The sequence below is a fragment of the Leptopilina heterotoma genome, unplaced genomic scaffold (genome assembly GCF_015476425.1).
Source record: "Leptopilina heterotoma isolate Lh14 unplaced genomic scaffold, ASM1547642v1 Lhet_275, whole genome shotgun sequence".
NCBI lineage: Eukaryota > Metazoa > Arthropoda > Insecta > Hymenoptera > Figitidae > Leptopilina > Leptopilina heterotoma.
This window is the reverse complement of record NW_025110983.1, coordinates 919815-933765: the sequence shown is the minus strand read 5'-3', so window position 1 is coordinate 933765 and position 13951 is coordinate 919815. Positions and strand designations below refer to the sequence as shown.

At 27.1% G+C, this 13951-nt stretch overlaps 2 protein-coding genes across 2 annotated transcripts; both read right to left on the bottom strand.

The window, feature by feature from the left end:
- Positions 1-450: 450 nt before the first annotated feature.
- Positions 451-3726, bottom strand: LOC122503959 (cytochrome b5-related protein-like). Its single transcript, XM_043614751.1, has 5 exons — positions 3388-3726; positions 2138-2405; positions 1640-1928; positions 1145-1360; positions 451-734 (listed from the first exon to the last, which is right to left on the bottom strand). The coding sequence occupies exons 1-5, from the start codon at positions 3616-3618 to the stop codon at positions 452-454; spliced, it is 1287 nt and encodes a 428-aa protein (XP_043470686.1). The 5' UTR covers positions 3619-3726; the 3' UTR covers position 451.
- Positions 3727-4348: 622 nt separating this feature from the next.
- Positions 4349-10063, bottom strand: LOC122503918 (protein yellow). The gene is made up of 6 exons (XM_043614689.1): positions 9855-10063; positions 7369-7731; positions 6552-6967; positions 6226-6403; positions 4897-5108; positions 4349-4760 (listed from the first exon to the last, which is right to left on the bottom strand). Exons 2-6 carry the CDS (start codon positions 7640-7642, stop codon positions 4458-4460), a joined length of 1383 nt encoding a protein of 460 aa, XP_043470624.1. The 5' UTR covers positions 7643-7731; positions 9855-10063; the 3' UTR covers positions 4349-4457.
- Positions 10064-13951: the final 3888 nt, after the last annotated feature.

Sequence of the window (13951 nt, the reverse complement as noted above, 5' to 3'; positions counted from 1 at the left end):
TATCGATTTTGGTTAACATTGATTATCTACATTATCTTTAGTCGGTTTGGTAAATCACTATTTTATCTTCAGTGACTTTTACTTTAAATATAAAATATAAATAACAATAATAAACTAAATATTATTATTGATTCTCTACATTATCTTCTGTCGGTCTAGTACAGTCACTACTTTATGTACAGTGACATTTTTTTTTAATTTGAATAATAAATGTACAATTAATTAGAAATATTAAATTAAATATTAATTCCCTACATTATCTACAGTCGGTATAGTAAAATTACTATTTTATCTACAGTATCCTTTTTTAAATTTTGAATCAGGAATATAAAAAAATTAAAAATATAAGAAAAAGAATTAAGAAGAAGAAGAAGAAAAAGAAATTTTATTATGTTTAAAAAAATTGTTTTTTATTTCCTAGATTAAAAAAAATTATCCTTTTGAAACATATTTACATTCTCGAATTATTAACTTTATTCGAACGAATTTGTTGGAGAAATTGTCCTTTCATCAATTCTAATGAATTTAATTTATCGGGACCATTAATGTTAAATTCCTGACATGTTTCATAAAATGCATTTTCACAAAGTGGCAAATATGCATGATCAACAGTTGGTAATAAGTGATGAAGTATATGAGCACCAAAATGAGTTAACGTCAAAAATGGTGAATCATCAATTATATCTCTTCCACGAACAGTGTCAAGTGTCAATAAACCCCAATCGAGATCTTTTCTAAAAAAAAGACAGAAAGTAAATAATTAATATATTAATTATTAAATATTTTCCCACAAATTTTATATTTTACCATTTTTTTCAAAAATAAATTTTAAAATAAATTAAAATATTAAATTAATTATAATTAATTACTTGATTCTCTACATTATCTACAGTCGATATAGTAAATCTACTATTTTATCTATGTACAGAATATTTTTTAAAATTTAAATCTGGTGCAAAAAAAATTTCTATTTTAATTTATTTTTGTCTTTAATTTATTAAATTTAATTAATTATATTTTGTCATTAATAATATTTAATTACTTATAATTATAGTTTTCAATTTATTTTATTTACAAAATTTTTTTACATACTTTAAAATTTCTATTTATAGACGTTAATTTTTATTAATTAGTGATTCGTTACCTGTAAATATCACCATCGTGAAAAATATCAGGATGATGATGTGCTGCGTTTATTCCAATGCAGAAAAAGACAAAACTACCGCAAAATATTATCATCATCCAACTTTTAAATGCTGACAATGGATTTGGTGCAACGGTACATAATAATAATGGCAAGAAAAATGGTACTAAATCTCTAAATTCCAATTGCTTCCATACTGTAAAAATCAAATAATACCTAAAAGAAACAATCACAATGATTAGAAAATTTAAAAAAAGTAATTTTAAAAAATATTTTCCAATATAATTTTCTACTTAACCAATTGTCGATCAGTAAATTTCCTACTTTACCGACTGTTGGTTAGTTAGTTTACACTCACATCATCGATTACCGATAGTTGATCAGTCGATTTAATATGTTGCCAACTGTCGATAAAGTAGAAAATCTTACTAATCAATAATCAATAAAGTAAATAATCTTGAAATTTCTATTTCGTTTGAAAACTATGAGACTGACCTTTTAATTCCCTCTTTTAAAAATCCCATAATTGTAAGAAGTGGCGTTAAAATAATTCCCAATATTCTCCTCAATATTGGCTTTTGTCTTGGTAACCAATTCACTAACGGTTCAAAGGCATAAATTTCCTGATCCCAAATTGTATTTGGATAGAGATGATGGCAAAGCGCATGCGTTATACGCCATTCTTTACTTGACATTAAACTCAAATCAAAATAATACATTCTAAAGTGATGTTTCATATGCATATAATTGTGAGCTGCTATTGTTGTCCATGCTAAAAATATGCCTGAAATCGTTCATCAATTATAATTTTTGTAAAATTTCATAAAGTAGTTTATCTCCTTTACCGACAGAGTTGACTTTTTTAAAAGGAAAAGTACTTCTTTACCGATATGTGATAATTGTAGGAAAAATTCTACTTTGCCGACTGTTGATAAAGTGAATACATTATCAGCAATCGGTAAAGTAGAATTTTTTTGAAAAATTGTTTCTTACCGCTTATTACGAAGGCCAGCCAGAAATTTGTCGATGCTGCAATCATTGATGAGATTAATGTGATAATTAAAAGTGAGTCTGTCTTAAGATTTGATGATTTTGATGGATTTTGAAAATCCACGTCTTTAAGGGCAATTTGAATTCGTTTTTTGAATTTTTTGTAAAATCCGTTGTCATCGAAGGTGAAGGGAATTGATCGCGATGAATTTGCATCACGAATGTAGAATCTTGAAAGAATCCTTTGTGGTTTTTCAGTTAAATGATGTACCTTTAATAGATAATTATTGAATTAAAGTTTGTTAAATATTTTGCAAATTTAATTTAATGGAAAATAGTTATTAAAAAGATGATGAATTTGAAATAAACAAATTAATGATTTTTAGTTTAGACATGAACCATTTATTACCGACATTTAATTCTTAGCACAGTTCAGAACCATTTAGCTCGGACACGAAGCGTTTCGAAAAGATTAGAACCATTTATTACCGACATTTAATTCTTAACACAGTTCAGAACCAATTAGCCCGGGCACGAACCATTTAGCAGATATTGAAACCATTTATTATCGACATCCGTTTCTCGTTAGCATAGAACAGAACCATTTAGTGTAAACAATAACTATTTATTACCGACAAGAGCACCTTTTTAGCACAGATCAGAACCATTTAGTCCAGACACGAACCATTTATTACCGACTTCCACTTCTGCTTAGCGTAGATCAGAACCATTTAGTCTAGACACAAACCATTTAGCAGAGATTGGAACCATTTATTACCGACATGCATTTCTGTTTAGCATAGAACAGAACCATTTAGTTGAGACAAAAACCATTTGTTACCGACAAAAACACCTTTTTAGCACAGATCAGAACCATTTAGTATAGAAACGAACCATTAAGCAGAGATTAGAACCAGTTATTACCGACACTTATGTTTAGCATAGAACACAACCATTTAGTTGAGACACAAACCATTTGTTACCGACAAAAATACTTTTTTTAGCACAGATCAGAACCATCTAGTCCAGATACAAACCATTAAGCAGAGATAAGAACCAGTTATTACCGATATTTCTGTTTAGCATAGAACAGAACCATTTAGTCAAGATAAAAACCATTTAACAATAAAAATTCACCTAATGCAGCCACGAACCGTAATTTAGCGGAGATTAGAACCACATTATCGACGGACTTTTTTTAGCACAAACAATAAAATTTTTAAAAAAGTTTAATCAACTCTTTTATATCAAACCTCAAAAGCTTCAGTAATATCCGTCCCTTTTGTAAGATTAATCCATTCAGAGCCTCCGGGATGAAATTTTTCCCATTCAGTCAAATCATAAAGTCCATCCTTGATCCTCCAAAGTCCCTCTGCACCGTCGTCTATTTTTCTGCCCTCCAAAAAACCCTGGCCAGATTTTATGGGATCATTTCGTCCTGACGGATATCCAAGACCGGGTATTGAACTTTTTACTTTTTGCATTTTTTTCCCCAAAGAAAATAATGTAAAATTTTAAATAGTATAAAAACTTAAATTTATACAATATAAAAAATATTGTTAATTATTAATTGAATAATATTTTTAGCTTGAAAATATTGGATTTAAAAATACTTAATTAACTAAAAAAATAAAATAAAAGTATGAAAAAGTGAAAAAGAATTTTATAAAGACACAATTATTTTCGTTTTACACTGTTAAACATTAAAATAATACTTGACTTTAATAATCTTAGCGAGTATTGATTTGCTACTTATCGCAAAAACCCAATTGTAATTTATGAGAATGATAAGATTCTCGAATACAAACAGGACAATCATTTCTTGTCACACTCACACATTTTTATTTTGCTAATTAAGATTTTCGAAAATTATAAATAAAAATTCAATTCCAAGAAATTTTCACTTATCCATATATATTTTTCAAGATAAAATTCTGTACAATTATATTTGATTTTCTTCTTTATTTTCTACTTCTGAAAACTTATTTTCTAATTTAAAAAAAAAAAGAAATTCTTAAAATACGATCTCTAAAAATTCTACTTTGAGATCTTCTTGAATTAAATGCAATCAAAAACACAATTTTTCCTCCCAAAACTCTCAACATTTAAATAAATTTTATAAAAACTTTTCAAACTAGAATTTTTGGAAAAGTTTGAATAGTAAACAAATTAGAAACAGACAAAAAAAAATAAAAATATAAAAAATTTCAAGTCGACAAAAAAGGAAGCAACTTTTTCTTAAAATCTAAAAAAATGCAGTAATTTACAGACTTAATTTTTAAATGTTCGTAAAAAGTAAATTAAGAAAAATAAAAATACAGACTTAGAAGAATGTTTTGATAAGAATTGTCATTAAAAGTACAATTGCATAAGAGCAAAATGGTCTTTCACTTCCATTGGGCTTTACATCAAAACCATTTTCACTTCGGCCATATCCATTTCGATTGTTATTGTTAGTTGTCTGTGTTGAACGTGCAGATGAATCAGCAGCGCACGCCGTTCCCTGAACAGCCTCCTTCATTGAACCAGTTAAAATTCTAAAATTATAATCATTTGGATCCAATCGATCGTACATAAATTGTGGCAGTCGATCCGAGAGCACCCAAATATTTCCATTCGGATCAATCTATTTTTTTTCATTGAAAAAACAAAAGGAATAAGAAAATTAAAATTATTTTCAAAAAAAGTCTGATTTTTTCAATAAAAGATTTTTAAAAAAAAGTTAAAAAATATAAAAATGTTAATATTTTAAAAATATTAACCTTAAGATCATTCGGGAATACCAAAGTAACGTTATTCATATAAATAGGTCGATGATTTTGAATATCATATGGTGTACCAGTCTTCCAGCATGCAATCGCATTGAGATTCACTAAAGCGTAAAGAAGAACTCCCGATTTTGGCTCCAAAAAGCTGACACTGCTCTGTCCGTTTATACCTCGTGATCCTAATTCTTTGAACTGATTTTCAGATTCTAAAATAAATAGCAAATTTTTATAGATTTTAAAGTGGAAGTGGTTATTTTATATAAATATCTACTTTATCTACTGTTAGTAATTAAATGGTTCATGATAACCTGCATTTGATAATGTAATTTCCTACTTTATCGACTGTCGGTCGTACATACATCCCTACTCTCGACAGTCGGTAAAGTAGATTACCATTTTTTTCTAATGTTGGATATATACAATTTCTGACGTTTACCTACAGTCGAAAAAGTAAATTATCTACTCCTCGGAAGTTAACAGTTTTTTAAGGATTATCAAGGAGTCTAGAAAGCATAAAATGCATAAAATAGGCTATCCGTTTGACAGAGGTAAAGTAGATTATTTATTTTACCGACTGTTGAATATTTAGAACCGCTAACTTATCAACAGTCGATAAAGAATGCTTCTTACGGATGAGTAAGGGGTCTAGACAGCTTAAAACAAATAAAATAAGCTACCTATTTGACAGAGGTAAAGCAGGTTACCTGCTTTATCGACTGTTAAATATATAGAGCATCTACATTGTCAACAGTCGATAAAGAATGTTTATTACGGATGATTAAGGGGTCTAGACAGCTTAGAATAAATAAAATAGGTTATTCATTTAACAGAGGCAAAGTAGATTATCTTCTTTACCGACTGTTGAATATATAGAGCATCTAACTTATCTGCAGTCGATAGAAAGAAAGTATTTTTTTTATAGATTACTAAGGATTCTAGACAGCTTAGATCCAATGGATCGTAGGAGACGTCTAGCAAGGGTAAAATAAATCGAATAATCTATCTACTTTGTTGAAGATTTTAAATTATCTACTTTACCGACTCTTAAATATACATAATTTCTAAATTGCCTGCAGTCGATAAAGTTGACAACCTACTTTACAAACTGTTGGTCATGTTAGATGTCTACCTAACCTACAGTCGGCAAGATAAATTCGTTGTTTTACCGATCGTTGGTAAAGTAGAACATCTGTTTTTTCAACAGTCGGTAAAGCAATGAAATCTATAATCATGATTAAAGTAAAAGAAAACATTTAATAATGATTAAACGTCTTCTCCTACTTTACAGTAGAATTAAAATATTTTTTCAAATAAATATAATACCTTGCTTATTGGCAAGTTGTTCATCCCTGAGAAGTTTTGTGCTAACGGAATATTCTTTTGTACTGCAAAGTGGATGGAAATACAATGTACTATAACCATCTCCAGTTGGCTCTAAAGCCATACCAAATATTCCGTCATTCCAGTGGAAGACTATTCCCGAGACATTAAATTTACTACTCTGCAAAAAATCTTAATTTAATAACTATAATTTTTTTCTACTTTTTTCTAAAGAAAAAATTTTTATTAATAAAAACAAATTTATTTTTAAAAAAATTGTATTAATAGAAAAAAATTTCTTTTTTAAAAAAATTTTTTTAAATGCTTGCCTCAGGTTCAGGAAGGAAAAATTTATTCTTAACAAGTGATGATTTATGATGTCGCCATGAATAGACAATAATACCAGGACCACCAAGATCAGCTAAATATCCATAACTATCAGTGCAAGATTCATCTTCAACGGCAATATTTGCAAATAATGAATCGGCTGTTCTTTGATTTTCAGGTATTGTGTAATTACGTAAAATACGATCATTTGATAGATCGTAAATAATTAATGTCGGTGGTTTTTGCATTTCCGGTGTATCGGCAATATTACTGAGACCCGTATCCAATACCCATAATCGATTACAACGATCAGCTCTTATACGAAATGCTGATACAATATCGGGTATTTTTCCACCTGGTTTATATTGATGTGCCTCCCATGTTGGATATGGTATTAAAGGCGGGGATTCCCGTGTATCTAATTTTTAAAAAAAATTTGTTGGATTACTATACATTTTATATACATTAAAATGTTACTTTACGTAAGTTACGTAAAGATGTTACTTTACGTAAGTCACGTAACAAAGTTACTTTACGTAAGTTAAGTAAATATGTTTATTTACGTAAGTTACGTGAATATGTTAATTTACGTAAGTTTCGTTAAGATGCAATTTACGTACATAACGTAAAAATGTTAAATTCCGTAATTTATGTAAAGATGACAATTTACGTAAAAATAGTAATTTACGTAAAGTGCGTAAGTAGCGTAAAATTTAGAAGCTAATAAAGTAAATCTTGAAATGTTATTGTTGGTTGAGTTTGATACATATAGATTTGTGAAAGGAGAGAAGCCAAATTTTGTCGGGATAACTAACTAACCGTTAAGCATAATGTAGTTTAAACTAGCAGCCACGCCTGGTTTCCATCTCGGAACCGTTACAAACAATCTATTTCCAGCGACCTCCAATCCCAAGGGCAAATTATCTTCCTGACGATAAAATGGAAACATTTGTTTCGTCTCATTATTTGGCCAGTCATAGTCAATTTGTTTCCATTGATACATCACTTTTAGATTGTCTATCGCTAACAAACCATTAATTAGACATATTACTGTCATGGACAACAGCATTGTCCTTCCCATTCTATTCCGCATCCCAATAAATAAGTTTTAATTTCCTTTCTTTATTCTTAAAATATAAATAAAATCAGTGTTTTTATTCACACTATCTGCGTTCCTCGAATCTATATAAATATAAATGAAAAAAATGTTATTTTTGTAATTTATATTTTTTATGCAATTTTTCAACACTATAGTATAAATAAAAAAAATTATTTTCTTTCTTTTTAATTGCTTCTATTCTAGGAAATAACCTAATAAAATTATTAAGTATAATAATAGTAAATAAAAATATAAATAATAAAATATTGAATTTAAAACTAATTAATATAATTTTAATCTCATAAATATATTTATCTTTCTATATTGTTTAAAAAATTTATTATTAATGAATTAGTTTCTAGTTTAATTTACATAATTTAAAAAAAAAATTATTAATTAAGAAAAATTAAAAACAAAAAAGAACATTTTCGGGGATTATTGAAATATTAATTATTTGATTTTAATTATTGTAATTACAAAAATTATTATAATATTAATATCTGTTACATAATTATTAATTAAATTGTAATTATTAATAATAATATTAATATAAATTATTTATTAATAAATAAATAATTATATAATTAATATTAAAAGCAACTCGCTAAATTTGAATTCGTAAAAATGTTTACGAATTTGAATTAGTGATTAACTTTTTGCTTTTAAATTAGTAAATTCTACTAATAAATTAGTAAAAATTACTATTTATTAGTAAAATCTACTAATTCATAACTAGAGAGATATAAAAAGAGGTATTAATGATTATAATAAAAATGATAATATTAATAATTAATTATTTAAAATATTATATTAATTTAACATCAATTATTAATAATTATTAATCATTATTATTATTATTATTATTATTATTATTATTATTATTATTAATTTAATAATTATTATTATATTCTGATAATACTAAGTGGTAATAAAAAAATAATGATAATCTTTAAAGCTGTAGGTGCATAAAAAGTGCCGGCAACGCGAATGTAAATGAATTAAAAAAAGTGCACGTGCGAAACTAACAGTAATCGTCAGATAAATATAAAGACAGTAGTCGTTGAAGATTTAATGATCTGAATAATGACTTTTACGAGACTTTGACTCATTGATAGAAACGTAACGATTATGTACTTAAAAAAAATTTATTGTAAACTATTTTCTTTTTTTTCCAAATTTTACGACTATTTAATTCTCAACAATTTATTTTATATAAGGCAAACACTATTAAAGACTCATAATTTTCTACACGAAATATTAAGAAAAATTTTAAGAACTACAACTAATTTTATGCAAAAAAAAGAAAATTATTACAAAAAATTTTATAACCCTCTTACGAAAAATTTACAAACTGCGCAAACAAAAGTAGCTACTAAACTAAAGAATATGCATTAAATGAAAAATAAAAAAAAATTAAATTCATAATTATCAATTTATAATTATTTTTTTTATAATTTATTATTTTTTTTATTATTAAAACTTATCTTTATTGTTAAAAAAAAATTGTTAAGTTGACAATTTTTATTATTCATTATCTTTGAGAAAAATACTAAAAAAAATATTTTCAAGCAGGTTTATAATTATTATCAAAAATTATTTTCTAAGAACTCATTTTAAAAAAAATATTTTATAATTATCTGACTTAAAATGAACACTATGAATATTTAATTTATCAAATAAGGTCATTCCTACTAGAGAAAGATCAATATTTTAAAACTACACGCTAATGTAAAAATGTAATATCTCAGAATTAACGCTTCTCACGTGATTGATTCTCCATAATCAAATGCGATAAAAAGATTTATTATACTATTAGATCCGGGATTGAGAAAATTAATTTCATAAGAAAAATTACAATTGAAAACACATTCAATTTTCGCAATTATTAAATTATTTATCTCTTTTAAGAATTATTAATTTGTTTTATCTACATTATGAACATGTCAAAACTTTAATTATTTTAAAATAAAAATTAATTATAGAGAATTTATCTATTACCGAAGTTAGAATAAAAACAATGCAATATGGCGGATGCAATATGGCGGAAAAATATTTGAAAATTTAATTGAAAGATTAGTAGAATAAATATTTGAAAAAGAACCCAAACTTTTGTAATTTAGATTTTTTTTACAATACAGAAAAGTGAACAAATTATAAAAAAAAGTAAAAACATAAATTTATAAAACAAATAGCTTAGTAAACTTACAGAATCCAAGTTTTTTTCCAAACAATGGTAATTTTTTTTATGCAAAAATAAATAAAAGTATGATTAATGAAACGATTAACGGGTTGAAAAATGAAAGTTTCTGTGAATGACTTTTTTTGTTGATGTAATAATTAAATTATTAGAAGGTAGAGTGGTCAAAAATTCGGAAAACGCGAACGCGGAGAGACCGCGCGACATACTGAGGAATTACACCTGAACAGGGAAGAGAAAGGGGAAGGGGGAGGATAAGTTGAATAAAGCCGTATGGGAAGGGGTGAAAGGAGATACTGGCTGCGCCCGATCTGCTTTGAAGGACGTTTTCAGTATATTTATATGTATAGCTCTACGAATAACGTTCGCGTTTAATAGGGGGCCTCATCTGGGTCCATTCAACCCCCTCTCCTCCCTCTATTCACTAACCAATCACATACGTCATTCTTTATCAATAGAAAACTGGCAAAATACGTAATATATAATTTATTAATTCCTCCCGCATAATTTGACACCTTAAAAAATGAAAAAAAGAAAAACTTTTCCTTATAAATAACATATTATTATATTTTTCTTTTCTTTTTGCATAATCGTAAACTTTCCAAATACTCTACATTTATATTTAATTTTATTTCGTAAAATATTTAATTTTTCAAATTAAAATTTTCCAAAAATATAACCTTAAAAACAATTCGTTAACAACCACCCCGAAGAACACCGAATAAAACTTATCCATTGTCAGCCATATTGGATCAATTTAACCCTCAAATTTAAAAATTTTAAATTGAAAAAGTTAATAAACTAAACTGTATTTTTCAATTTGCAAAAAAATCAAATGTCCCAGAAATTGTATTTAAAAGAGAGGTGAGGGAGCGAGGGGTAAAACATGAAAGCTAATCAAGGATATCAAGAGCAAGTGTTATTAAATCTAAAATTACAAATACAGTCAATTAACACTGATTCAGTGAATTTAATTTTCTACACTTGATTCTACATTTTTTATTCTATTATTTAGTTCATGACTAAATGTACCTGAGGAAAGGACATATTGAGGTCAACATGACGCATGACCTGTGTGTCATTGAACGATGACAATAAAACCCGGAGCACGAACACATATGAAGAGAGAGATAATTTTCAAGAAATACTCATGTTAAAAAAAGAAGTTTTGTATTTTATTGCGTGCAATACTATGTATATAAACAAATAAAAGAAGAAGAAATAAAGAGAAAAAAAAATGTTAACTATATAAATATTTGATTTGCATGGCGTGCAATAATGTTAAAAGAACAGTTCAATAAACCGTTATTTAATGGGTTGGAAATAATCATTGTGTCAAAGCATAAGACAGGTCACTTTTATATCTTTCTACTATTATATATATACAAACTGAGGAAGTTATTACGAGGTCGTAATTATAATGTAATAATATAAATCTAGGATAAATACGACATCGAATTGAAGAAACGGAACTGATGTATATATAAAAGAAAAATTCAATGACTTGCTTTAAAGAATATGAAAGTTGGGTACTTGATTGATAACTATTAAAAAAGGTAGGACGTCATTAACGTAACGTAATCAATATTACGGAATGAAAAAAAAGTATTGAAATTTAAATATTAATTTTGAAATAGTTAGGAAAGATTTTTTAAGTGATGTAAAATGAAATGTAAATATTTTTAAAGTGTTAACTGAATCTGTGTGTTAATTGATGTGACTAATTTTTAAATTTAAGAAACGTTTGACTTGAGATCTGAATTTAAAGTTATAATTTTAAAACCCATTATTTTTTAGAAATTTTAAGATATTTGTGCAGTTGTCAACACTATTGTACTTTTGGTAGTACAATAGTAAATTACGATTTAAAATTTGGTAGCCACATAGATTTTTTGATTTTTATGAACGTTGTGCAGTTGTCAAGACTATTGTACTTTTTGCAGTACAATAGTAAATTACGATTTAAAATTTGGTAGTTACATAGATTTTTTGATTTTTATGAACGTTGTGCAGTTGTCAAGACTATTGTACTTTTTGCAGTACAATAGTAAATTACGATTTAAAATTTGATAGCCACATAGATTTTTTGATTTTTATGAACGTTGTGCAGTTGTCAAGACTATTGTACTTTTTGCAGTACAATAGTAAATTACGATTTAAAATTTGATAGCCACATAGATTTTTTGATTTTTATGAACGTTGTGCAGTTGTCAAGACTATTGTACTTTTTGCAGTACAATAGTAAATTACGATTTAAAATTTGATAGCCACATAGATTTTTTGATTTTTATGAACGTTGTGCAGTTGTCAAGACTATTGTACTTTTTGCAGTACAATAGTAAATTACGATTTAAAATTTGGTAGCCACATAGATACTTTGATTTTTATGAACGTTGTGCAGTTGTCAAGACTATTTGTACTTTTTGCAGTACAATAGTAAATTACGATTTAAAATTTGGTAGCCAAGTAGACACTGTATTGTCTTTGTAGTTTAATTTCGATTCAAATTGTTAGTAGCAAAACTAAAGACACATTGGAAAATTTGCCAAATGATGACGTCAGCTTCCCGCGAAATTTTAAATGTCTCCACGAAAACCTGAAATCAAAAAGAAATGAAAAAGAAGGGGAAGGGGGAAAAATGCCATACTGTATGGAATGAACAAGGATTATTAGAACCAGACTTGGCACGTGATTCAATGAAGTTTAAAAGTTTTGCTTTCACTTTCATAGCCGTCTTACCTCGTCCCTTGAACCAAGTGCCCCTCACCACCACAATATTCTTGGCAATTCTATTGATCGTTTACCAACCGTTTAAAGATGAGTTCAACTCTTTTACATGCCGTTTCGTTTATATTTGCAAAGAATTTACACACATCGTGGGCTTGGCAACCTTGTAATTAAATTCTTCTCCGAATAAAAATTATTTCTTTTTGTAATGCAGAAAAAAATTTTCCAATTGACCTGTAATAGTATTTTTTTTTAATTAAAATTTTATTTATTGAAAGAAACAATTGTTTTGACATTTACGAAGTAATCTTAATGATTGAATAGAGAATTGTAAGTCTAGATTCTCACGTTATTTTTCTTTATATTATATGACGAAACACATATTTCAAGTCGCAAAAAAAGACAACTTCCAGATACGTTTCCTGAAATTAAAAACAGGATTTAAGGTGTTAAAAGTCAGTTATGTGATGTTTAATTTTTACCACCAACTCTGGTTAAGTCGTTAAAAAAAGTAATTACCAAAACAGGATTTTCGGGAATTCTGAGTTTCTAAAACATCTTTTTGCGCGCGGATCAAATTATTATATCATATTCAAAATATGTTTAAAATTTTCATGGTTCACAAGAAAAATAAATAAAGTACTTTTTTTTGTTAAAATAAGATTTTTTCGGATATTTGCTCAATGACATCATACCTAAAAAAAAGATTTGCATGAGTGATGATGAATAATAAATTCTGAAAAAAAAACTTTATATTTTCAATATATACCTATGATTTCATGGTCTAATGAAGACTAGAGCAAAATTGAAAATTCCTTTTAGAATTCCGGAAATCAACATTACAGGAAGTTTAACTCTGGAAACTTACACGTACCACTATATATAGTGAGGAAAAGCCACTCGGATTTACTCGAGAGCGTAGAAGCATTTTCACATTGAGAGAGGAGTGCTTTTGGTTTGTTATTGACGTTGAAAATACATTGACCTGATATTGAATAATTCATGACTGTTTGCAGGTCCTTAGTTTCAGTCAATGAGTACCCATAACATTGACAACACTTCTTTTCTTTTTTTTCTTTCTCTCTCTCTCGTCATTTTATGCCAGATGGAGAAACGATTATCGCACATAAATTGAATATATAACTTGGATCCAATCCAAGAATTGCGAGACAAGTGACTTTAAATGTTTATTTTCTCTATTTTACATTTTAAAATAACTGTTGAAAGAAACGAAAAATTAAAAATATCTTTCAAATACCAAAGTGTAAAATGAATAAATATACCTATTTTTCATTTAGAAACAGGGAAAATATTTTATCCCTGTTAATTTGTCTTGTAAAATATTTTTTTAATAAAAATTAAAAAAAATAATAAATAAA

What these genes read in the sequence shown, in the direction of transcription:
- LOC122503959 (XM_043614751.1), bottom strand. Translation starts at nt 3,618, where the DNA reads ATGCAAAAAGTAAAAAGTTCAATACCCGGTCTTGGATATCCGTCAGGA. An exon ending in TTAAAAGAGGGAATTAAAAG is followed by an intron (nt 1,361 to 1,639) that starts GTCAGTCTCATA and finishes TGTTTCTTTTAG; the next exon opens with GTATTATTTGATTTTTACAG. An exon ending in CACGATGGTGATATTTACAG is followed by an intron (nt 735 to 1,144) that starts GTAACGAATCAC and finishes TCTTTTTTTTAG; the next exon opens with AAAAGATCTCGATTGGGGTT.
- LOC122503918 (XM_043614689.1), bottom strand. Translation starts at nt 7,642, where the DNA reads ATGCGGAATAGAATGGGAAGGACAATGCTGTTGTCCATGACAGTAATA. An exon ending in TTTTCCTTCCTGAACCTGAG is followed by an intron (nt 6,404 to 6,551) that starts GCAAGCATTTAA and finishes GATTTTTTGCAG; the next exon opens with AGTAGTAAATTTAATGTCTC. An exon ending in ACAACTTGCCAATAAGCAAG is followed by an intron (nt 5,109 to 6,225) that starts GTATTATATTTA and finishes TATTTATTTTAG; the next exon opens with AATCTGAAAATCAGTTCAAA.